Consider the following 25,871-nt stretch of genomic DNA (forward strand, 5'->3'; position numbering starts at 1 on the left):
TGTCGGTCTGGGTGGGGTACTGCTTGGAGGGTTGGTATGGACTCGATGAGCCAAACGGCCTATTTCCACACTATAGGCATTCTATGATAATGCCCAGATAATCTGATTTTGTGGTGTTAGATTGAGGGACAATTATTTGGCTGAGACACTAGGAATATCCACTGTTCATTTTCAAAAGAGTGCCATGGACTCTTTTACATTCTCTGGAGAGTGTTGACAGGACCTCCCTCTCACATCTCATCTGAAAGACATCGCCTCTGACAGCGCAGTATCTCAGTTCCTATGAAAGAAGTCACTAGTAAGAAAGAGGGGACTTGATATTGTGGATATAGGAGGAAGGTTTCCTCTTGTGGGAGGCACCAGTGGGAGAACTTGAAGAGGACTAGGGGACACGGTTTAAGAGGGAAACGAAGAGAATGTTTCTTTTTCAGGGAGTTATTAATCAGTGGAATGTTGTTCCTAGAATGCAGTGCTTCATTGAGCTTATTCAGGGTTGGGTTGGACAAATGTTTACCAGATACGGAAGTTAAGGGCTGTGGAGGGACAAACTAGAAAGTGGAGTTGAGACCGCAAGCAGATGAGCCCACTATCTTATAGAATTGTCATGATGGGTTGAATGGCCTCATCCAGCTCCTATGTTCCAAGTATGATATTAGTTATTAAATAATACAAACAGCAAAGAAACTGTCAGGATCCCTAAAGAGTTGAAATGTTGGGAGGTGGTGGATGGGGAGAGTGGAGAGGATGGAGGTGTAATTTCTCTGAACTTGAGTCTCTATACTGGATGGTGTCAGGGACCAGGTTGGATGTTTGTTCTGCTGCATGCTTTGAGATCATTCTAATAGTCACACTTTTTAGAGAGCTTCGTTTGTCTTATTTTTGGTTAGGTGTGATAAATTTTGTGTTCTGTTCTTAAAGAAAATCTGCAGCCTCTCATGAGTATGTCATAGAGTCCCACAGCACGGAAACAGGCCTTTTGGTCCAAACTGGTCCATGTCAACCAAAATGTCCATCCACACTAACCCCAGTTCCCTGCACTTGCCCCATATCCCTCTAAACCTTTCCTATCCATGTATTTGTCCAAATGCCTTTTAAATGTTGTAAATGTACCCGCCTCAATCACTTCCGCTGGCAGCTGTGATTAGATTAGATTACATTACTCATCCCATATGCGTACCACACTTTGTGTAAAAAAAGTTGCCCCTCAGATTCCCTTTTATTCTTTCCCATCTAACCTTAAACTGATGCCCTCCAGTCCTCAATTCCCCAACTCCCGGAAAAAGGCTGAATGCATTCACCCTAACCATGCCTCTCATGATCTTATACACCTCTATAATGTCCCCTCTCAGTATCTTACCCTCTAAAGAAAAAAGTCCTAGCTTATCCAACCTCTCCCGATAACTCAGGCCATTGAGTCCTGACAAGGTCCTTGTAAATTTCTTCTGAACTCTTTCCAGGTTAATAACATCCTTCCTATAGCAAGGTGACCAAAACTGAACACAATACTTAGTCACTAACTGCCGCATTGACTCACTAAACAACAGAGAACACATATGATCTATCAAGGCAGATTTCACTCTGCAATCTGACTTGTCCAGTTGTACTAACAGCTAGGATCATAGCAGTAGCCATGTGAAAAGTCTCTGCTAGGATGTTGGAATGAGTATACTCAGAGTATGCTGTTCTGTAGCCACGCCATGTACTTCTTGTTTAAAGGAAACTGAGCTGTTTGGTCTGAGCTTGCACATAGATCCAAAGAATCCACAGTAAAACTCCATTCTTTCTAAATCTGAGGAGTGCTCCTGTCTTCCCATGAGCAATACCATAGGAGGTGGAATTGCAAACTAAATAAAAAAGCCAGCATGAGGCCTTGGAGGAGGGTGAAACAAATTACATGATCAAGTAGGTCAGTCCTTTTTATTCTTAATACTTAAATAGTAATTTACTAAAGAGGGTATGGAGGTGATTTACAAAGATGTTGCCCAGTCTGTAAAAATGCCCAGCTCTGAGAAAAAGGTGGGTTGTCTGGGGTTGTTCTCTCTGGAGCACGGGAGCTGGTGTGGGTCAGGAAGATGGGAGGGAGATTTGATTGAGGGGTACAAGATTGAGTTGGAATGTAAAAGCAGCGATGTGCTACTGAGAATTTATAAAGCTCTGGTTGGGCCCCATTTAGAATACTGTGTCCAGTTTTGGGCCCCACATCTCAAGGAGGACATAGTGGCACTGGAGCATGTCCAACAGGGATTCACACGGATGATCCCTGGAATGGTAGGCCTGACATACGATAAAGGCTGAGGATCCTGGGATTGTCTTCATTAGAGTTTAGAAGGTTGAGGGAGATCTAATGGGAACTTTCAAGATAATTCATGGCTTAGAAAGGATGGACGCTGGGAATTTGTTTCCGTCAGGAGGGGATACTCGGACCCATGGGCACAGCCTTAGAATTAGAGGGGGTCAATTTAGAACGGAAATGAGGAGACATTTCTTCAGCCAGAGAGTGGTGGGCCTGTGAAATTCATTGCCACGAAGTGCAGTGGAGGCCGGGACGTTAAATGTCTTCAAGGTAGAGATTGATAAATTCTTAACCTCACAAGGAATTAAGGGCTACGGGGAGAGTGCGGGTAAATGGCATTGAAATGCCCATCAGCCATGATTGAATGGCAGAGTGGACTCAATGGGCTGAATGGCCTTACTTCCATTCCTATGTCTTATGGTCTTATGGTGCTAAGATTCACAGGGGCTTGCATTGAGTAGATGCAAAGGGCCAATGTATTAAGCAGAGAAGCCAGTGACTGGGGGCATAGATTTAAAGTGATCTGCAGAAACGTTAGAGGACAGTGAGGGTGATAGGGGTCTGGAACACACTGCCTGAAAGGCAGAAATCTTTGATTCACTTACAAGGGGTGCAGGATCTGCACCTTAAGTGTTGTAACCTGCAGACTACAGAAATTGGGTACAAAACTGGTCTGACAGTAGGAGACAGAAGGAGGTGGTGGAAGGTTGTTTTTCAGACTGGAGGCCTGTGACCAGTGAAGTGCCGCAAGGATTGGTGCTGGGTCCACTGTTGTCCGTCATTTATAGAAATGACATGGATGAGAACATAGGGGGCATGTGGATGACACCAAAATGGTGGTGTAGTGGACAGTGAAGAAAGCTTTCTAAGAGTACAATGGGATCTTGGCCAGATGGCTAAGGAGTTTAATTCAGATAAATGTGAGGTATTTTGGTAGTGCAAACCAGGGTAGGACTTACACAGTTAATGGTAGGGAACAGAGAGACCTAGGGGTGCAGGTTCATATTTCCTAGAAAGTGGTGTCACAAGTAGACAGGGAGTTGAAGAAGGTGTTTGGCACACTAGCCTTCATCAGTCACAGCATTCATTACAGGAGTTGAGACGTCATGTTACAGATGTACAAGACATTGGTCAGGCCACATTTAGAGTACGGCATGCATTTCTAATTACCCTGCTATAGGAAGGATGTTATTAAACTGGAAAAGGTGCAAAAAAGATTTACAAGGATGTTACTGAGACTGGAGGGTTTGGGTTATAACAAGAGGGTGGATAGGCTAGGACATTTTTAACCTGGCACGTCAGAGGCTGAGGGATGACCTTATAGAGGTTTATAAAATCATGAGGGGCATGGATAGGGTAAATATTAAGGTCTTTTCCCTGGAGTGGAGGAGTCTAAAACCAGCAGGCATAGGTTTAAGATAAGGGGGAAAGACTTAGACGGGACCTACAGAGCAACTTTTTCACACAGAGGGTGGTGCATGTGTGGAATGAGCTGCCAGAGGGAGTGGTAGAGGTGGGCACAATTACAACATTTCAAAGACGTTTAGACAGGTAAATGGCTAGGAAAAGGTTTAGAGGGATATGGGCCAAATGGAGGCAAATGGGACTAGTTCAGTTTAGGAAACCTGGTCAGCATGGACGAGTTGGGCCGAAGGGTCTGTTTCTGTGCTGTATGACTCTATGACTAAATGCTGTACAGTGGGACTGGACTGGGTGGATTATACTGTGGCCAGCTCAGACACAATGGGTCAGTGACCTCTTTGTGTGCCACAAATGCCTTACAATTCTAATGTAAAGAATATTAATATAAGTGTCTACCCTGATGTCTAAAATTGAAAATGCAATAGTTCACATTAAGATATAGTCATGTTTTAATCATTTTAAATTAAGAAAATAAATTGAGGAGGGCTTTTATTTCTTTATTAGATGCCTGTGTCAGTGAATTACTTTTATTTTTCATAAGTATGTATGGCACAGCATTTGCAGGATAGTTAATGTAAATGCTACATTTCCAAGAGGATTTATGGGAGATTGATATTTCCATAACCTTTGTTTCATCCTTCCATCAGTCTATTTTTGGGATTAAAGCTGTTGGCTTTATTCAGCCCACTGTGATCTTCTCATTTGTTTAGAACAGACAGGGTTTATACAAAGTGCTACAATTAATCAATCTCACACCGTGTTGCGAACGAGGAGTGAAGACCACATATTGTCTTCAGGTGAAGAGGGGGTTTGGAAGGACAGGAATAATTGGACATGTGCATTTGTAATCAACCATGTTATTTATGTGGATATAATTCACGTCAAAGGCACATGTACTGTGCTTTGCTTTGCACTATGCTTCTCTGGTCAGCGAACAACCCCTCTTTCTCCAGTGTCTCACACAGCTAATAAGTTTGATGCCTGACACTGTCCCAGTAAATCCCCTCTGCAGTCTTCTCCTGGGCAGCATTCCCTGATCCTTTCCCTCCATGTCATTGTGAAACAGAAGCCAGAGGGTGAAGGGAGAACTGGAAGCAGCTGTAATAAAGCAGGTTTGTTTTACCTCTTTCAATGCATCACTGGCAAAGTCGGCATCCTAATTGCCCCTGAACTGAGAAAATTGCAGGGTTCTTTTCTCCAGAGGGCAGTTAAGAGTTAACCACGACACTGCAGGTCTGGACCAAATCCAAAGTAGTGTAGGTTGGTGTGGATTGGCCATGCTAAATTGCCCCATAGTGTCCAGGGATGTACGGGCTAGGTGGATTAGCCATGGGAAATGCAAGGTTACAGAGATATGGTAGGGGGACACGTCTGGGTCGAATGCTCTTTGGAGGAGCGGTGTGGACATGATGGGCCAAATGGCCTACTTCCACAGCCCAGGGATTCTGTGATTCTAAGTAAGATTGTAGCAGATTTCCTTCCTTCGAGCAAATTAGTGAACCAGATGCCTTTTTACAACCACAGTCACCGTCACTGAGACTGGTTTTCAAATCCAGATTTATTAATTGAATTTAAATTGCCAGTGTGGGATGTGAACCCAGAGCTTTACCCTGGATTGCCAGCCCATTGACATTACCACCACACCATCATCACCCCAACATCACTAAGGAACAAAGTTGACCGGAAAGGGAAATAGATTTGGACAACTTCCGTCTGGCAAAGACAGTGAGTTGTTTTACTGATTTTGTTCACTTCATGCAGACCCATCATGACAGAATGTGATATTTTCCAATAAAGAGGATTAGGTGTCTTATATTTAATTGATTGATTTAGATTTTCCCTCTTAACACTCCATTCTCGAATCTATTATTAAACTTATCTTTTGGATCATTACAACACAGAAGGAGGACATTTGGCCCATCATGTCCAATCCAAATCCACAAAGATCTGACAGCATGAATGCCATTCTCCTGCTCTTGGTCCATTGCCCTGGAGGCTGTGGAAAAGCAAGTGACTATCTAAATGCAGTCTAAATGCTGTGAGAATTTCTGACTCAACCCCTCTTTCAGGCAATAAGTTCCTAACTCCTATCACCTCCTGAGAAAAAATTCTCCTGAATGTTCTAGTTAGTCATCTACCTCTTACCTTAAATCCATACCTGCTGCTTATTGAACTCTCTGCTTTGGAGCAAGTATCTCCCTATCCATCCCATCTCTGCCCCTCATAATCTTATACATCCCTAGCAGGTCCTCCCTCAACCTTTGCTACTCTAAGGAAAACTACCCAGCCTGTCCAATCTTTCCTCATAGCTTAGACCTTCTAGCCCAGGCAACATCCTGGTAAATCTCCTCTAAACTCTCTCGAGTGCAATCGCATCCTTCCTATAATGTGATGATCAGAATTGCACACCAGTTTCAGGCAAACCAGCATCTTGTACAACTCCAGCATAATCACCTTGCTTTTCATAGAACCTTACCATAGAACCCCCACAGTGTGCAGACAGGCCATCTGACCCAACAAGGGCACACTGACTCTCTGAAGAGTATCTCACCCAGACTCATTCCACTACCCTATTATTCTACATTTACCCCTGATTAATAAACCTAGCCTACACATCCCTGAACACTATTGGCAATTTCCCAAGGCCAATCCACCTAACCTGCACATCTTCGGACTGTGGGAGGAAACCCACACAAACTCAGGGAGAATGTACAAATTCCACGCAGCCACCCAATGCTGGAATTGTATCTGGGTCCTGGTGCTGTAAGGCAGCAGTGCTAGCCACTGAGCTTCTGCCCATCCCCCCTTTTATTTTCATTGCCTCAGCTAATAAAGGCACAAATCCCAATTCCCTTCGTAACCACCTTATCCACTTACCCTGCTACCTTCAGGGATCTGTGGATAGCACACCAATGTTCCTCTGATCTTCAGTACTTTCTAAGGCCCTATCGTACATATTGTAATCCCTTGCCTTATTCGTTCTGACTAACTGCAATACCTCACACTTTCCACCTGACCAGTCCATTGCCATTGTCCTGCAGTTTACAGCTAACCTCCTCACTCTTTACCACCTGAAAAACTGTCATGCAAACTTTCCAAGCAACCTCCTACATTTAAGTACTAAGTATTAAATACTTAATTAAAATGAAGTGTAATATTTATCTTCAAAATCGTTTATCTAAAAGCATGTAAGAAAGAAATCGCCTACTTTTGTGAAGAATAAAGTTGATATCTGTTTTAAAGTTTGATTATGGATAAATATGGAGAAGATGAGGACTACAAATTCTGGAGAGTCAGAGTTGATGCAGTGTGATGCTGGAAAAGCACAACAGGTCAGGCAGCATCAGGGAACAGCAGAGTCAGGTCCTGATGAAGGGTCCTGCTGAAACGTCAACTCTCCTGCTTCTCAGATGCTGCCTGACTTGCTGTGCTTTTTCCAGCACCACACTCTATCGACTCTTATGGATAAGCATGAATACATATTAAAAAGGAACCCTCATGATCCAAACCAACTTGTGCTACATCTGAATAATAACAAACACTAAAAAAAATTATTCACCAACAGTAACTGAACTGTACAACATCCATTCCATATGCTGTGTATCTCTTACTTGTTTAGTGCTGTCACTGCTATCAGTCCTCTGTTTCAGCTCCAAAGTCTTGGAAATTAGATTGTGACCCAAAGTTAGGTTGAGTCTCGGTGTTAGATATTCGGGGAAACCACGCTCAGTGTGTCCTGAGACAGATTTGAAATGAAGCAAGTGTGAAGAATCTGAAAGGCAAGATTAGCTATCAATCTGAGATCATTTATATCGTTTGGTCATTGACTTCAGGCAACACAGTTTCTCTATATTCAAAAATCCACTACTTTTTTTTTAGATTACTTACAGTGTGGAAACAGGCCCTTCGGCCCAACAAGTCCACACCGACCCGCCGAAGCGCAACCCACCCATTCCCCTACATTTACCCCTTTTACCTAACGCTACGGGCAATTTAGCATGGCCAATTCACCTGACCTGCACATCTTTGGACTGTGGGAGGAAACTGGAGCACCCGGAGGAAACCCACGCAGACACGGGGAGAACGTGCAAACTCCACACAGTCAGTCGCCTGAGTCGGGAATTGAACCCGGGTCTCTGGCGCTGTGAGGCAGCAGTACTAACCACTGTGCCACCGTGCCGCCCACAAATAATTACTCTGTAATTATCCTTCTGCGAACACAAGCCTTTCAATTAAATTCTTGAAGCTTCCACGGAACGCGACCTGCCATTCATTCTCAAGGAACCAAGTAAAGCTAGATCTTTACCTCAGGTCAAAATTGACAAAAACACAGCTGGACATTTCTGTCTCCATTTCCAAGAAAGGTTCAGGCTCTCAATTAATGTTCAAAATTATTGAATGCTTACGTGATTACAAGGAAGAAAGTACATCTATTGGTGCACACTGGCTCCCTTCCACCCCACGTGACCGTTTAGAAGACCCTCCCTAAATTTCTCATCACCATAATTTTTTATCCATCTTCAAGAGGCTGGAAACTCTTCCGTGCACACACAGGTTACCTTTCTTCTTACCTGGCTTGGAGCTTTCATTTCTCTAGTTTCTAAAGCAACTTGGAGTGTTTATTACCTAATGCCACAATGTGGATGTAGGCTGTTTATGTAGGTTGTGAGATGCATTTGCAATAATTGGACACAAGAGAAAAGAAGCACTGAAGGTTTTCAGCCGGACAACTGAGAAACTCTTAGATTGTATGAAACAAGTGGCAAACACTGTCTTCAACCTTTTAAAAACAGTGGTGTGCGTATGTTCTCTGTGGCCCGTTGCAACATGCTTCTACCTCCTGAATTATAGATCAGATAGAGCACAGAAGGAGGCCATTCAGTCTATTGGGTATGTGTTGGCTCTGTGTAAAAGAAACTCATCTAATCCCCCTCTCCAACCCTTTCCCCACAGACCTGCACATAAATTCTGTTCAGATGATTATCCAATTCTCTTTTGAAATCTAGAACTGAACCTCACACCATTACAGTTCTCAAACAAATCATTCCAGATCCTGACCACTGGAAATGGAGTCCCACATAAACTGGGTGGTGAAGAAGGTATTTGGCACACTTACCTTTATTGGTCAGAGTACTAGTACAGGAGTTGGGAGGTCATGTTGCGGCTGTACAGGACATTGGTTAGGCCACTGTTGGAATATTGCATGCAAATCTGGGCTCCCTCCTGTAGGAAGGATGTTGTGAAACTCGAAATGGTTCAGAAAAGATTTGCAAGGATGTTGCCAGGGTTGGAGGGTTTGAGCCATAGGGAGGGGCTGAATAGGCTGGGCCTATTTTCCCTGGAACATCAGAGACTGAGGGATGACTTCATAGACTTTATATATGACTTCAGATAAAATCATGAGGAGCATGGATAAGGTGCACAACCAAGGTCTTTTTCCCAGGATTGGGGTTTCCAAAACTAGAGGTCATAAGTTTAGGGTGAGAGGGGAAAGATTTAAAAGAGACTGAAGGGCAATGTTTTCTTTCAGAGGGTGATGTGTGTATGGAGGAATGAACTGCCAAAGAAAGTGGTGGAGGCTGGTACAATGACAACATTTAAAAGGTATCAGGATGGATACATGAATAGGAAGGGTTTAGGTGGATATGGACCAAATGCTGGCAAATGAGTCTAGATCAGTTTAAAATATCTGGTCAGCATGGATGAGTTGGAAGGGTCTGTTTCTGTGCTGTATAACTCGATGGGTCTATGACTCACTGTGTGAAGAGCTTCTCCTCATGCTGTTTCACTTGTCAATCAGCAATCTCAGCTATTCAACACTTTGACAAAAACAGTTTCTCTGTAAATGCTATAAAGCGGGGGCAGGAGTGGTGGGATCGGGGTGTTTGCTTGCATGAATCATTAAAAGGACAGATTGATAGAGCAGTATCCAAGCCTTTATAAATAGAGGCAGTCCAAGAGCAATGAGGCAATGTTAATCTTAAATATATTACTAATTTCACCTCAGCTGGAGTATTTGGGGAATAAGACAAGGTAGTCATAATGTCACGACTAGTACTGCAGATGCCCAGGCTTAAATTCTTCCAGTATGGTTTTGAATCCTACATAGACTACTGCTGGGATTAAAATTCAATTAATAAATCCATAATTAAAAGTTAGTCTCAGTAACATTCAACGATAGTTTTATAGTCATTGTTGTAAACAGTAATGTTTGCTGTGATATCGCATTTATCTCTGATCTCACCAGCATAGATCTTTATGAGAGTTATGTTATGATATGCCTGTATATAAAAGGATCAGCCCCACCTTGATTGGCTGCTCCTGTACTTTGTAATTCAGCAGAAAGGTAGCCAATCACGTGAGCCCAGACTATAGCAATGGCTGTGATAAAATTATTCGATATTTAATTGCACTATGAATGAATCTTCTGATACCTGTTCTCAGTAAAGACTCCAGTCTCTATATTCAGGGAACCAGGGTTAACATAACATTGTGTCTCCAGACATTACATCAATGTCCTTGAGGTCTGGTCTCCATGTGACTCCAGATGTGTGGCAATGGCATTGATTCTTCACTGCCCTCTGAAATGGCCGAACATGCCACTCAGTTGAAGGGCAATTAGAATTGAGTGACAAATACTGGGCTTGCCAACGACTCCCATTTGCAGGAAAGTATAAAGAGAGGAAAGATGCTGGGCTCCACACTGTGCAAGTCATTGAAGAAAGTGCAGTAAAAGGTTCACATGAGTGGTTCCAGGGATGAAGAATTTCCATTTCAAAGACAGGTTAGATTGGCTGGCACTGTTTTCCTTAGAGAATGGAAAGGTGGGAGGAAATCAGATTGAAGTGATTAAAATCATGACGGTTCTGGAGAGGAGAAATAGGGCCAAACTGTTCCCACTGATGAAAGAGAGAGCACAAATTTAAAGCAATAAGCAAAAGACACAGAACTGAAAGGAGGGAGAGTGGTTAGGATCTGGAATACACTGTGTGGTAGAGGCAGGTTCAATCACAGCACTCAAGAGGCAATTGGAATTTCCATCTGAAAATGAAGAACATGCAGGATAACAGGGAGAAAGCAGGGGAGCAGCACTCCCTGAGATGATCATTCAGAGAGCTAGTGCCATTGTGATGGGCCAAATGGCCTACATTTGCTCTAGAATAATTCTGCGAACCCATGAAACGTGATCTAGGCCCCTCATGGTTACAGGCACCCAAACAAATCTAATTTTCATCTGCTCCTGGGATGTAGGTGTCATTGTCTAAGCCAGCAACCTACTCAACCAATTTCAATTTGTCAATTAAAAATGAAATCTGCACTTTCCTTGATAATTGAAGTCAGCAGCAGTTTAAATCCCGCTATGTTAGTTGGTGGAATTTAATTTCTACTCTCAAAAATGATACATCAGTTATTGCAAACGTCTTAACTGTTAACTACCCTCTGCCAAGCAAAGCACTCAATTCGAGGGGCAATTAGGGATGGGCAACACATGCCAGCCTTGCCAGTGACACCCACATCCCATAAAAGAATAAGATAAAAATGCCAGCATGTTTTGTCTTTAAAAACATGGCGGTGAGATGCTTCCTTTGATAAAACTGAGTGTCTTGTGTTATGGGCCGGACCAAACAAGACTCAAAATATATTCAGAAGGTAATCTTGACACCAACTTTTTCTTATTTTCAAGGTATAGGAGAGGTATTGCATGCCAGGTGCAATTCGACTGATCAAACTACTCAACGTTTCGCAGAACACACTTTATTTATATACTGGAGTTAAAATAGAAAACAAAAGAAAAAATTGCAATAATTTAACTATTGGAAAGCTCAACAGAATAGTAGATTATTTGACTGCTAAACAGTATCTGTTCCAATATAGCAAGATCCCATTAGAACGCCCTTGGGAAAAAGGCAAATTCAGTAAAATAGATCATCTCACGGGTAAATTCTCTAGCCCAGGAGAAAAAAAAAATCAAGAGAAAACTCTGAGAGAGTGAAGCATCAGGGAGAGATGTACTGCAGCTTCCAAACCTAACTTCAAGACCCCAGCAACTGCCAGAAAAAAACTGGAACTAAAAATCCTGGTTCTATGGGAGCTTGCCCCACCCATCCAGGATGCTTCTATTGTTCCTACCTCAGAAAGAAAAACAAGGCCTCACAAGATGTTTACCTTATGGGCTTTCAATAGCTAGCTTGGCGCCTTTACCTTAAAACCTCTCTTCAAGAAAAACCCGGGACCAAATTCCCCTCTCAAAGCCATAGTGTCGTCACACTGACTGGTACATTTCAGAGGGCAGTTGTCTGTCAACCACATTGCTATGGATCCGGAGTCACAGACCGGATAAGGGTGGCAGATTACTTTCCCACAAGGACATTGATGGCCCAAATGGGTTTATACAACGATCAGGTGATTTCATGCAGTGTCTTTGGAAGGGCCTTCTTTTGATTGAGGTGTGAAGTGCGATGGCGGGACTGGCATATAAAGAGAGACCGAATCAGTTCATTGAGCAATTAATTAATTAATTAATTGCAAATCCACCATTGGAGAAGTACAATAGTGGCTCTCACATGAAATGTCCATGCTCTGTAAAAAGCACCATCTATCCATCTATTCATAAACAGTAGCACGGCACAGCCATGGTATTCCAGACACCAGGACTCGGCAAACAGAGGAGGAAGAAGACAGCAGGAGAGACAGAGGAGAAAGGCTGGAGAGATTAGAAGAACATTCCGAAATGGAAATCTAGTGTGAACATTGAGAGATTACATTTTAAATGATTGTTTTATCATATAAGTGGACTTGTATTTATTCGAACAGCGTCCTATTAGATTCTTGTTTTATTCAGAAATAGGTCATTAGAGAGAAATTACTCGGTTTGCTAGTGGTCTATTTGCTCCCTGTTCAGTTGACTATATTCCCTGGCGTTTAGAAGAACGAGGGTGGGCTCTCATAGAAACCTATGAAATTCGAACAGGACTGGTCAGGATAAACGCAGGAAGAATGTTCCTGGTGACCGGGGAGTCCAGAACCAGGGGTCACAGCCTGAGGAACAAGAACAGAAATTGCTGGAAAAGCTCAACAGGTCTGACAGCATCTGTAGATAAAAAGCAGAGGTGTTGTTTCAGGTCAAGCGACCCTTCCTTAGAACGTCCCCGAGAGTGGCGAGCCTGTGGACTTCACTACCTCAGTAAGTGGAGGAGGCCAAAATATTGGATGTTTACAAGAAAGGTGTAGATATGGTTCTTTGGGTTAAACGGACCAAAAGGTATGGGGAGAAAGCAGGAACAGGGGAGTGAGTTAGATGATCGTACTGAACGATAGTGCAGGTTTGAAGGACCGAATGGCTAGTCCTACCCTGGTTTTCTATTTTTCTTCTAAACTGAGATGCCCCTCAGATGTTGGGATTAAATAAACGCTAATTGCTTTCTTCCTTTACAGAGTCAGTCGCTGTCAAGCTGATTTTCAGTGTAGGTATCAAACTATTCACGTGTTTCCAATGACCACCTTTTAAATAGAATACCAGCCTCGAATCACATTAGTCTGGAGTGTGACCACAATCACAATACACAAGCGAGATACTGTTATCTGTTGTCCAGATAATCTGGACTGCTGCTGCAACGCAGGAGAGGAGGGAGTGCCATAGAAGAATGGGAGATAGCAGCGCTATCTGCCCTGGTTCACGTGCATATAGGAGACCTTGTGACCTAAACTGAAGAGGAGCATGGCATTGTCACAACAACCCAACCCAAGATTCTTCGCACAATCCTATTTGGGCGGCACAGTGGCTCAGTGGTTAGCCCTACTGCCTCACAGCGCTAGGGACCCATGTTTGATTCCAGCCTCGGGCGACAGCGTGTGAGGAGTTTGCACATTCTCCCCGTGTCTGAGTGGGTTTCCTCCAGGTGCCCTGGTTTCCTCCCACAGACCAAAGATGGATTGGACATGGGAAATTGCCCATAGTGCCCAGGGAGGTGCATGCTAGGTGGATTGACCCTGGGAAATGCAGGGTGATAGGGTAGGGGCATGGGTCTGGCAAGGATGCCTTTCAGAGGGTCGGTGTGGATTCGATGGGCCAAATGGCTTACTTCCACACTGTAGGGATTCTATAACAATCCAAACCACCCAAACGGGTTCACCACTATTTTATCGCATTTATTGGAACCTTGGTGTTCTCACACTGACCCCAACAAAGCAAGAAAACATATTGTAGTGACAATTCCTCATCAACAACAACTAAAAGCAAAAACAGTTGATGCTGGAGATCTGAATTAGTGCGCTGGAGAAACTCAGCAAGTCTGGTAGCATCTGGGGAGATTAGGTTCCCTACAGTATGGAAACAAGCCTTTCAGCCCAACAAGTCCACACCGAGCCTCCGAAGAGTAACCCACCCAGACCCATTCCCCTACATTTACCCCTGACCATCTAACACTATGGGCAATTTAGCATGGCCAATTCACCTGACCTGCACATCTTTGGACTGTGGGAGGGAACGCGGAGCACCCGGAGGAAACCCACACAGACACGGGGGAGAATGTGTAAACTCCACACAGACAGTCACCCGAGGCTGGAACCGAACCCCAATCCCTGGCGCTGTGAAGCGACAGTGCTAACCACTGACCCATCATGCCGTCCTGAAACAGAGACAGAGACAGAAACAGTTATCATTTTGAGTCTGGTGTGACTTCTTTGGAACAGATTCTTCTCTGAACCTTTGTTTCAAAGAAGCTTCTGACTGCACTCGAAATATTCACTCTGTTTTTCTCTCTCTACAGACCTGCTGAGTCTCTCCAGCAATTACTATTCTTATTTCAGTGAAGGCTACTTGCATTCATGTAGCACCTACATGCAGTAAGGTGTTCGAAGACACTTCACAGGAGTGTTGTCAAACTAAATTTAAGAGTCTTTCATTAATAATGAAGCACTTTGGAACATCCCTGGGCAGGGAGAGGGCCGGGGTGTGTGTGAAAGGCACTAAAAATACAAAATCTTTTCTCTTTCAGCTTCACCAAATGTTCGAGCAAGCGGCTTGAAGAATAAGCTTCTACTGTTGGAATGAAAGGAATAGAACATAAGAAATAGGAGCAGGAGGAGGCCAGTCAGCCCATCAGATTTGCTCTGCCACTCCATAAGATCATGGCTGATCTATTCCAACACCATTTTCCTGGCAATATTTCCCTATTGCTTGCTAATTCCAATCTGTAAAAATCTCCTGAGCTCAACATACTCAGTCTCCACAGTCTTTTAGATTACATTACAGTGTGGAAACAGGCCCCTCGGCCCAACAAGTCCACACTGCCCCGCCGAAGCGCAACCCACCCATACCCCTACATCTACCCCTTACCTAACACAACGGGCAATTTAGCATGGCCAATTCACCTAACCTGCACATCTTTGGACTGTGGGAGGAAACCGGAGCACCCGGAGGAAACCCACGCAGACACGGGGAGAACGTGCAAACTCCACACAGTCAGTCGCCTGAGGCGGGAATTGAACCCGGAATCTCTGGCACTGTGAGGCAGCAGTGCTAACCACTGTGCCACCATGCCGCCCTCTTCTGGGAAAAGAATTCCAAACAGGGAAGAAATTCCTCCTCATCTCAGTCCTAGATGGCCCACCCCTTACCCTGAAACCATCTCCCCTGGTTGCAGATGCTCCCACCCAGGGATAAACCTCCTTCCTGCATCCACCCTTTTGTAGCCTGCAAAAAATGCTGTATTGTTGAATGGAGATAACCTCTCATTCCTCTAGATTCCAGAGAATATACGCCCAGTTTCTTTCATTTATTCTCATTGGACAATCCCAGGAATCTGTCTGGTGGACATATCATGCACTGCTTCTTTAGTAGGTATCTCTTCCTGCAGGTAAGGAGACCAAACCCTCAGACAGTACCCCAGAAGTGGACTCACCAAGGCTGTGATAAGACACTTTTACTCCTTTGTCCAGTACACTTCTAATAACATACTATTTGCATTGAGAGACGGGTCCCTCAGTGAAATCAGCTAACCATTCAGCCAATGGAGCAGTTCTGCACCTATTAGATTAACCATTTTCGATCATTCTTTTTGATTTTTAGACAAAAATAATTTGGACGTAACGAGGAACAAGTGCAGAACATTCACAGCAGAGAGACCTACTGCTACACATCTCCTCTCACAATGGAAAATCGCAATTTCTGATTGCATCTACAGAAAGCCTCTCCATCTCTCCCTCTACTCCAACACTGCAGGGCTTTATAGAGAAAGTTGCACATTACATTCAATGTCATATCATTCATCAGTTGCATATACCATACAGCACGTCAAATATTGGAAGAGAGCAAACACACATGACCAGGTAAATATCACCAGAAGTTAATTCATATTTAAATGTCACATTTCTGAAGTGCAAAATGGATTTAATTTGTTCAAAATGGATTTAATCTGTTTGTATTCTGTTAGTTTACTTCCTCTGCCCATTAAGTGGGTGCTGAAGTACAGTTCCTCAAACAGAGACATTCTAAACAAAGGCCAGGCATGACAACTGGGGAAAGACAAGGAATGTCAGTCAGCAACAAGATACACTGGGTGGGTAAATGTACGTACAAGGGTTGGCAATTGGTTTGTCAGAACATAAGAACTCGGAGCAGGAGTAGGCTATTCAGCCCCTGCACCATTGAACATGATCACGGCTGATCTCATTTCAGCCTCAACTCCATTTCCCTGCATGCTTCCCATAACCCTTTAACCCATTATTAATTATAAACCTGAAATTGCTGGAAAAGCTCAGCCAGTCTGGCAGCACCTGTGGAGAGAAATCAGAGTTAACCTTTCGGGTCAAGTGACCCTTATGAAATGTTAACTCTAATTTCTTTCCACAGGTGCTGCCAAACCTGCTGAGTTTTTCCGGCAATTTCTGTTTTTGTTTCTGATTTGCGGCATCCGTAGTTCTTTCAATTTTTAATTAAAAATCCGTCTTTCTCCTCCTTACATTTACTCAATGTCCTGGCATCCACCACACTCTAGGGGAATGAATTCCACAGATTCAATACCCTTTGAGAGAAGTGATTTCTCCTTATCTCTGGTTTAAATCTGTCATCCCTTATCCTGAAACTATGATGTCATGTTCTAGATTGCTCCAGATTGTTCTTGTACTATCGCAGACTTTGCTTTATTATTTTCATTTGCGAACAGCTTGTGGATTTGTACAGAGCTAGAATTAGAAGCACAGCTATAATTAATAAGTCCCAGAAAACTTGATCGTTTAATGTGTGACAGACCAATTTGTTTCATTCTATTCCTGGAGCCTGTCTGTGTTCTCCATTAATTGGCGTAACTGTGTTAGTCCTTTGTGAAATTAGTCTGGAAGTGGGACATTGAGTTGAGGAAGGTCGGTTGCATTCTTGGCTTTAAACAAATTGACCCCCTGCATGTTTGTAGGCACTGTCTCATTTCTGGGGCTGGGGGTTAGCCTGTTTCATGACAATCAATTGGGCCATGCCACTATTGTACCAGGAAGGAGAATCTGAAATATTAGAGGCTCCTGAAGATCTTGAGGTGTCCCTAACCATGGGCTGAAACGTGTGGAGGAGCAGGAGGCCTTACCAGGTGAGTGAGACCCGCACTTCCTCCCTAAAGCAGGTCCTGCTGTGCCAAACCTTGATCAGGCATTAGTGAGGCCACCAGCAGACATTTGCTTGGAATTAGGACCCCATTGCGGGGGTGTGGGGGGAGGCCCTGTCCACGGAGAGCTGGCGTCCAATGAGTTTCAATTCTGTACTTCCAGTGTCCAGAGACACTGACAATGGGACGTCATGCTGAAAACCACTTCATCTACCCTCCTTCAAAATCCACACGACTGTCTTCTCTAGAGGCACAGACGGGGGGGCTCATGTTAATTTTCATCATTTCTTTGCTCGCAGTTCTGACATCAGTTGAAGTGCATTGCTCCAGCTGAGTTTGATTTATTTAAAAAGCAGTGCACTCCTTGTGGATTTTATACTTGCACAGTTCAGAAAGAAGACAGGCCAAAAATGACTCAAGTGAAAACCCGAAACAGACTTCTGACTGTGCATTTGAATAGTCATCTATCAGCAGATGCCTTGCTTAGTGTGACATTTCTGATGTCCCTTCAGGCTCTACATGAAATTATTCTGACTATATTTATCTTGTGCCTCTCTTGTCTCAATGTTGACTGATCCAGCTGTTAATTGCTTTCGCTACAGTCCTTTTCACATCTCCGTCTCCCTACGCGACCTGATTTTGTGATCAGTTCGAATGGACTTAAGGGCTTCAGATTGAGGGAATGCACTGGGGAGATGCTGGCCTAGTGGTAATATCACTGGGTTGTAGTATAGACTAACTCTCTGGGGATGTATGTTCAAATCCCACTGTGACAGCTGAGTTAATTTAATAAATTCCCTAAATAAATCTGAAATGAAGGCCTCTTCTGGTGCAGTATAGAGTCCCTAATACTGAGCTATGAGAATGGGGTTCAAGTCCCACCTACTCCAGAGGTGTGTAATAATATCCTGAAGGGGATGATGAGGAAAATATCTAAATCTGGTGATCATGAAACCATTGGCAATTGGTGTCAAAACCCATCTGGTTCACTAATGCCCATCAGGGAAGGAAATCTACCTTCCTCACCTGGTCTTGCCTACATATGACTTCAGACCCAGTGACCCTTAACTGCTCTCTGAAATGGCCAAGCGAGCCTTTCAGTTCTATCAATTGTCACAAAGACTCAACAAAGAAATTAAACCAGAGGACTATCGGGCATCAAACTAGGTACTGGAAAAGACAACAGCAGAAACAGCTCTGTTGACCCTGCGGAGTCCTCCTCACTAACACCAGGGGGCTAGTGTCAACATTGGGAGAGCTATCTCACAGACTAGGCAAGCAACAGCCTGACACAGTCATACTCACGGAATCATATCTCACAGACAATGTCCCAGACACCACCATCACCATCCCTAGATATGTCCTGTCCCCCCAGCAGTGGTGGTGTTACAGTCAGGTGGGAGTGGCTTTGGCAGTCCTCATCATTGACTCCAGATTGAATGTAGTCTCATGGCTTCAGGTTAAATATGGGCAAGGAAGCCTCTTGCTGATTACCACATACTCCCTCGGCTGATAAATCAGTACTCCTCCATGTTGAACAACACATTTAGAGGAAGCACTGAGGATGGAATTTCAATGCCCATCACCAAGAGTGGCGTGGCAGCAGTACTATTGATTGAGCTGGTCAGGTCCTGAAAAACATACCTGCTGGACTGGATCTGCAGCAGGTGGTGAGGGAACCAACAAGAGCAAAAAACATACTTGACTTCAACCTTACCAATTTGCTGGCTGCAGATGTATCTGTCCATGACAGTATCGGTTAGGGTGCCCACTGCACAATCCTTGTGGAGACAAAGTCCTGCCTTCACAGTGAGAATACCTTCCATCGTGTTGTGTCGCACTATCACTGTGCTAAATGGGACTGACTTCAAACAGACTGAGCAACCCAAAACTGGGCATCCATGAGGCGCTATCAGTCACCAACAGCAGCAGAATTGTCCTCCAGTACAATCTGTAACTTCATGGCCTGGCATATCCCTCACTCAGCCATTGCCATCAAGCCAGGGGATCAACCCCAGTTCAATGGAGAGTGCAGGAGGGCATGACAGGAGCAGCACCAGGCATACTTGATGATGAGGTGTCACCTTGGTGAAGACACCAAACAAGACTACTTGCCAAATACCATAAGCAACAAGTGACAGACAGAAGTAAGTGATAACCATCAGATTGGATCTAAGCCCTGCAGTCCTTCCACATCCAGTCGTGAATGGTGGTGTGTGGTTAAACAACTTATTGGAGGAGGGAGCTCCACAAATATCCCCATCTTCAATGATGGAAGAGCCCAGCACATCAGTGCAAAAGATAAGGTTACAGCTTTTGCAGCAATCTTCAGCCAGAAGTGCTGAGTGGATGATCCATCTTGGCCTCCTTTAATGGTCACCAGTGTTTCAGATACTGGTCTCCAACCAATTCCATTCACTCCACTGGATACTGCAAAGGCTATGGGCCCTGATAATATTCCAGCAAATGACATGTGTTCCAGAACTTGCTATACCTCAAGCTAAGCTGTCCCAGTACAGTTACAACACTGGCATCTACCCAACAATGTAGAAAATTGCCCGAGTAAGTCCTGTACATAAAAATCAGGACGAATCCAAATTGATTAATTACCACCCCATCAGTCTACTCTTGATCCTTAGTAAAGTGATGGAAGGGATCATCCACAGTGCTATCCACCTGCTCAGCAATAACCTGCTCAGTGACGCCCAGTTTAGGGTCCCCCAGGGGTACTCATCTCCTGACCTCATTACAGCCTTGGTTCAAACATGAGCAAAAGAGTATGACATGTGATTCCTCAGATATTGAAGCAGTCCATGTTCAAATGCAACAAGATCTGGACAATATTCAGGCTTGGGCTGATAAGTGGCAAGTAACATTCACATCACACAAATACCAGGCAATAAGGGACAATCTAACCATTGCCCCTTGACATTCAATAGTGTTACCATCACTGCGTCCCCCACTAACAATGTCTTTGGGATTAGCATTGACTAGAAACTCAACTGGACTTGCCATATAAATACAATGTCTATAAGAGCAGGTCAGAGGCTGGGAACACTGTGGTAAGTAACTCACCTCCAGACTTTGCAAAGTCTGTCCACTAGCTATAAGGTACAATTCAGGAGTGTGACAGAATACTCCCCACTTGCCTGGATGAGTGCAGCTCCAACATCATTCAAGAAGGTTGACACCATCCAAGACAAAGCAGCCACCTGATTGGCACCACACTCACAAGCATCCACTCCCTCCACCACCCATGCTCAGTAGCAGCAGTGTGTACTATCTACAAGATGCACTGCAGCAATTCACCAAAGATCCTCAGACAGCACCTTCCAAACCCATGACCACTTCCATCTAGAAGGACAAGGGCAGCAGATACATGGGAACACCACCCCCTGCAAGTTCCCCTCCAAGCCACTCACCATCCTGGAAATATGTCACCATTCCTTCACTGTCGCTGGGACAAAATCCTGGAATTCCCTCCCTAAGGGTCATTATGGCATTGTGGGTCAACCTATAGCACATGGACTGTAGCGGTTCAAGAAGACAGCTCACCCCCACTTTCTCAAGGGGCAACTAGGGATGGCCAAGCCAGCAACACCCAGGTCGCACTGGGTGAATAAAAATAAAAACCCACAGCAATGTGGATCACCTTTAACTACACTCCAAGATGGCTGAACAGCCACTCAATTCAAGGATAACTAGAGATGGACAACAAATGTTGGCTACGGCAGCAGTCAATAGATCCCTAGAAAGAACAGAGGAGAAAACATATTTGCATATGTTCAACCTGAAATGTAAATATTACTCATGTTAGCAGTGCCTCACAAATTTTCTTTTATGCACACACACAGTTTGGTCTTATTAACACACAGAAACCAAGGGCTACCATATCAAAGAAATGTGAATGTCAGCTTAAAGAACACATATGACATAGAAGCAGCAGTAGACCATTCAGCCCATCGAGTCTGCGTCGCCATTCAATGTGATTGTGGCAGATCTGATAAACCTCAACTCCACTTTCTTGCCTTTTCCCCATAACCCTTGATTCCCTCTCTGATTAAAAATCTGTCACCCTCAGCCTTGAATATACTTCATGACCCAGCCTCAACAGCCATCTAGGGTAAAGAATTCCACAGATTCACTCCCCTCTGAGAGAAGCAATTTCTACTCATTTCGATTTTAAGTAGATGACCCCTTATTCTGAGATAATGCCATCTGGTCCTAGACTCTCCCATAAAGGGAAACAATCTGAATTGAATTGAATTAGCTTTATCATCACATGTACTCAATTGAGTACAGTGAAAAGTTTACAGTCACAGCATTACAGCACCGTCTTCAGTACAAAGGTGCCTCAGTACAATGTCATGTCCCCTAAGAATGTTTTTTCCTGTTTCAGTAAGGTCACCTCTCATTCTCCTAAGCTCCAATGAGCTGAACTAGAATGCTAGCTCATCTAATTGGCCCAGCATTCCGGTGTTTCGACATTAGTTCTTAGATCAGCAGCACCTGAATCTCAAAATTCTCGACATTCCTTTCAAAACCATCCATGACTTCATGCTGTCCCTGTCTTGTCTCCATCAGGGAAGCTGAGCTGTGTTGGGAGGAGGGACATATCTTGCCCAAGACCTGTCAGTCCTGCCCCACCCCCATGGCAGTATTGGTGTGTATGTGTGTGTTATTTTAGTTAACTAATTGCCCTCCTTTCAGACAGGAGGGAATTCTCCAGTCTGGAAACCTTCCAGTCAGGGTCCGTTTGAAGAGTCAGTATTAAGTGCTCAGTGCCAGACTCAGCCAGGTATCCCCGGAATGCTGCAGTCGCTGGGAGTCTGATGAAATATCCTGGACAATCTTGTGGGTGTTGCAGTGTGACTGTGTCTGTATAGAGTTTGCAGCTATTAGGGGATGATACTAAACAGTCAAACAAAATCTACAGACTCACATCATTCAATTGGAACCTGAAGGTAGGTTAGGCCATTCAGAATTAGGTCACTCAGCCCATCAAATCTGCTCTACCATTTAATCATGGCTGATATGTTTCACAAGCCCATTCTCCTGCCTACTTCCCATAACCCTTCATCCTTTATGAGTCAAGAACCTATCTATCGATCTGTTAAAGATACTCAATGAACTTGTCCACCACAGCCCTCTGCATCAATGAGTTCCACAGATAAACCCCCTTCTGCCTGAAGAAACTCTTCCTTATCTCAGTTCTAAAGTGTCATCCCTTCCCTCTGAGGCTGTGCCCTCAGATCCAGTCTCTCCTACTGATGGAAACATCTTCTCCATGTCCACTGTATCCAGGTCTCTCGGTACTCTGTAAATTTCAATGAGAATACCTACCTCATTCTTATAAACACCATTGAGTACAGACTCAGAGTCCTCAACTGCTCCTCATATGACAAACCATCATCCCCAGGATCATCCCAGACCCCCCACTAAGGCCAGCACATCCTCCCTCAGATACAGGATCCAAAACTGCTCACGATATTCCAAATGCAGTCTGACTAGAGCCTTTTACAGCCTCAGCAGTACATGTCTGCTCTTGCATTCTAGCCTTCTGGAAATGAATGCTAACATTGTGTATTTAGAGACCTTACCACATTTGCCTGCCAAATAGCTCCGTCCCAAGGGAATGGATTTGCGAGGATGCAGCACTGCACTCCCCCCGACAGAGCCTGACTGAAGAATCCATCTTTCCCGGCTGCTACTCTGCGAATGAGCTTTTCCATCTCTGTCGAGCTGCTCTGTCCTTGTAAACGCCTGAGAGCTCTGAAGGTACCTGCGGGTTTAGAAATGCATTTCCCATCACAGAAGCTGGGAGCAAGACAGCTTGCACTCCCCTGTCTGCTCACAGTCTCCCCGACGACCGGAGCTTCCTCAGGCTCAGCTCAGCCAAGTCAGGAAGGCTGACCTCTTCCAAACAGACCGTCCCCTTCTCTCTTCACTGCTCTCTGCCCCAGACAGTCCACTCGCTTCAGACATCCAGCATCACACTCTGCTGACCCTCGGGGGAGATGATGAGAGAGAGAGGGATCAGATACATAGCAGCAAGAGGCCTGCAAAAAAGGAGGAAGACAGAGGAAAGGAGAAGAGTGGAGACAGTAGAACACACGAGGGAGGGAAACAACAGAAAAGAGGAGGAAAGGAGGAAAGTGGATGGACACGTGGCTCAGTGGTTAGCACTGCTGCCTCACAGCACCAGGGACCCAGGTTCAATTCCAGCCTCGGGCAACTGTCTGTGTGGAGTTTGCACATTCCCCCCGGGGCTGCGATGGGTTTCCTCTGGGTGCTCCGGTTTCCTCCCACAGTCCAAAGATATGCAGGTGAGGTGAATTGGCCATGCTAAATTGCCTGTAGTGTTAAGTGCATTAGTCAGAGGGAAATGGGTCTGGATAGGTTATTCTTCAGAGGGTCAGCGTGGATTTGTTGGGCCGAAGGGCCTGTTTCCACACTGTATGGAATCTAATCAGACAGAGGAGGGAGGATAACAAGAGAAAAATAAAACTAAAAGAGAAACCGAACTCAACAGAATGAAGCCTTCAGTTGGACACTGAAGGGTATTACAACCTTTAAAAGATATTTGGACAGATACATGAATAGGAAAGGTTTCGAGGGATATGGGGCAAGTAAAAGGTTTGGGAAACTCGGTCGTCATGACGAGCTGGACTGGAGGGTCTGTTTCTGTGCTGCATGACTCTATCACACTATGGCTCTATTATAACTGAGTCCATGTAGGATGGGCACTGGGGCTCAGATTTTATCAGGATGGGGAGCAGGTAGAGAGTCGGTGGGTCCTAACAGCAGATCAACATCCCTCCCCCCCTCCAATCTCCAAAGCTGCTTCCAGTGGGGACATTACATTCTATCCTGGGAAGACACAAAGAAACATATGAATGATGAGCAGCCTGACCCGTTATTCAGTAGGAGCATGGACTGAGCTGGTTCAGGCATCTCAGCTCCACTTTCCTACCTGCCCCTCCCATAAACCATAACTGCCCTCGTCTATCAAACATCTGCCTATCTCAACCCTGACAGCATTCAATGGTCCAACCCCATCATCTCACTGAGGGTAATCTTTCCACAGACTAATGGCCATCTGAGAGAAAAAGCATTCTCTTCGTTTCTGTCTTAAGAGGAAAACCCTTGTTGAGAAACTGTGTCCTCCTAGTTCTGGACTCTCCCACAAGGAGAGGCATCCCTTCAGAATCCACCCTGTTGAAGCCCCTCAGGAACCATACGTCTCAATGAGATCACTTCCCATTCTTCAAACATCAGAGGATATAGACCCACCTGCTCAATCTTTCCTCATAAGATAAGCTCTTCATCACAGGAATGAGGTGGGTAAACATTACTTGAACTGCTTCTAACAGAGATATACCAATAAGGAGAGTGAGATTGCACAGAGTGATTTTGATGTGGTCTCACTGATGCCCTGGAGAGCTGCAGTAAGATTTCTCTTCTCTCACAGTCTATTTCCCTTGCAGTAAATGTCCATGTGCCTCTTGCCTTCCTACTAACTTGCTGTAGCTATGTGCTAATTTTATGTGCTTCGTGAACCAGTACACCTGGATTCCTCTATATTTCCCAGTTCTGTGTTCTCTCTCCAGTTCTACTCTTCCTGCCAAACAGGCAAATTCACCTGTGAAGGTGAATCACTGTTTTCTGGTTCATTGCACCCTTCAAACAGTTTCCCAGCATAAGAACAGATTGAACAAAAATCCAGCAATGTTGAGGACTGACCCTGAGCAGAGAACTGTGATGAAATATTATAGAAATCTAAACGCTCAAGCACTGGGAAGAGGCTTAATAAAGAGCCCTCAAGAGATTTATATAATATTAAATGGTAGAGAAAAGGTCAACACAAAATGTTACTGGCAGATGGTTGATTTCATGAGAGAAAGGTAATGTTAAAGAGAATTTGGAAAAAAAGGAGTTAGCTCCAAAGGGAGATAAACATTTGGTCTGAGGCACTGAAATGCAAGATTAGAGAATTTTGAGACGTAATCCCTTGTTTGAGAGTCTGAGCTGAAAGAATGAAGCTTGACCTTTCTTCACACAACTTTTGAACTTTCTGAAGAGAATCTCAATAAAAAAAGTCTCAATTCAAAAAAAATCAAAACATTTCAGGAGCACATTTCACAGTGAGGGTCAAGAGAAGCAAGGAATTGACTGATTGAATGATAAACCAATTAGTGCAGACCAATTAATCCAATCCAGTTTTGATGGGGCCAAATGCTCCAGACTTCTGGTCGGTTCATGGTGGGCGGGCTCTCTGCCGGAGGAGTTATGGGGGTTCAGCTAGAGTAGCACCCATCTCCTCTATCTGGAGGTCTACCTTAGCCTGGCTGAGGATTCCTGGCCAGCGAATGCAGGAGCTGGAGGCCAAGGTCTCGGCTCGCCTGGGACAGGACTGCTCCGAGTGCTGTCTTACAGGAGCCGAGTGCTGGTCATAAACCAGCTGGTGGCCGCCATGCTATACTACCAGCTGGTCACTGGGTCTCTCCTCCTGGGTTTGTCACTGACATCCAGAGAATGTTGGTTCACTTCTTCTGGGACAG

General features: G+C 44.5%; 1 protein-coding gene across 3 annotated transcripts in view; it reads right to left on the bottom strand.

Moving 5' to 3' along the window:
* LOC122553107 (uncharacterized) overlaps positions 1-25,871 on the bottom strand; it is a 140,611-nt gene that overhangs the window by 31,682 nt on the left and 83,058 nt on the right. For all 3 annotated transcript variants that reach the window (XM_087990982.1, XM_043696654.2, XM_043696653.2), the window contains 2 exons: positions 22,911-23,092; positions 7,327-7,487 (listed from right to left, as the gene is read on the bottom strand). In XM_087990982.1, the coding sequence (XP_087847108.1) occupies positions 7,327-7,487; positions 22,911-23,092 (343 nt within the window). The remainder of the gene's footprint in view (positions 1-7,326; positions 7,488-22,910; positions 23,093-25,871) is intronic.

The sequence above is a fragment of the Chiloscyllium plagiosum genome, unplaced genomic scaffold, assembly GCF_037043375.1.
Source record: "Chiloscyllium plagiosum isolate Xiang-an unplaced genomic scaffold, Cpla_swu_hap1 HiC_scaffold_10, whole genome shotgun sequence".
Classification (NCBI taxonomy): Eukaryota; Metazoa; Chordata; class Chondrichthyes; order Orectolobiformes; family Hemiscylliidae; genus Chiloscyllium; species Chiloscyllium plagiosum.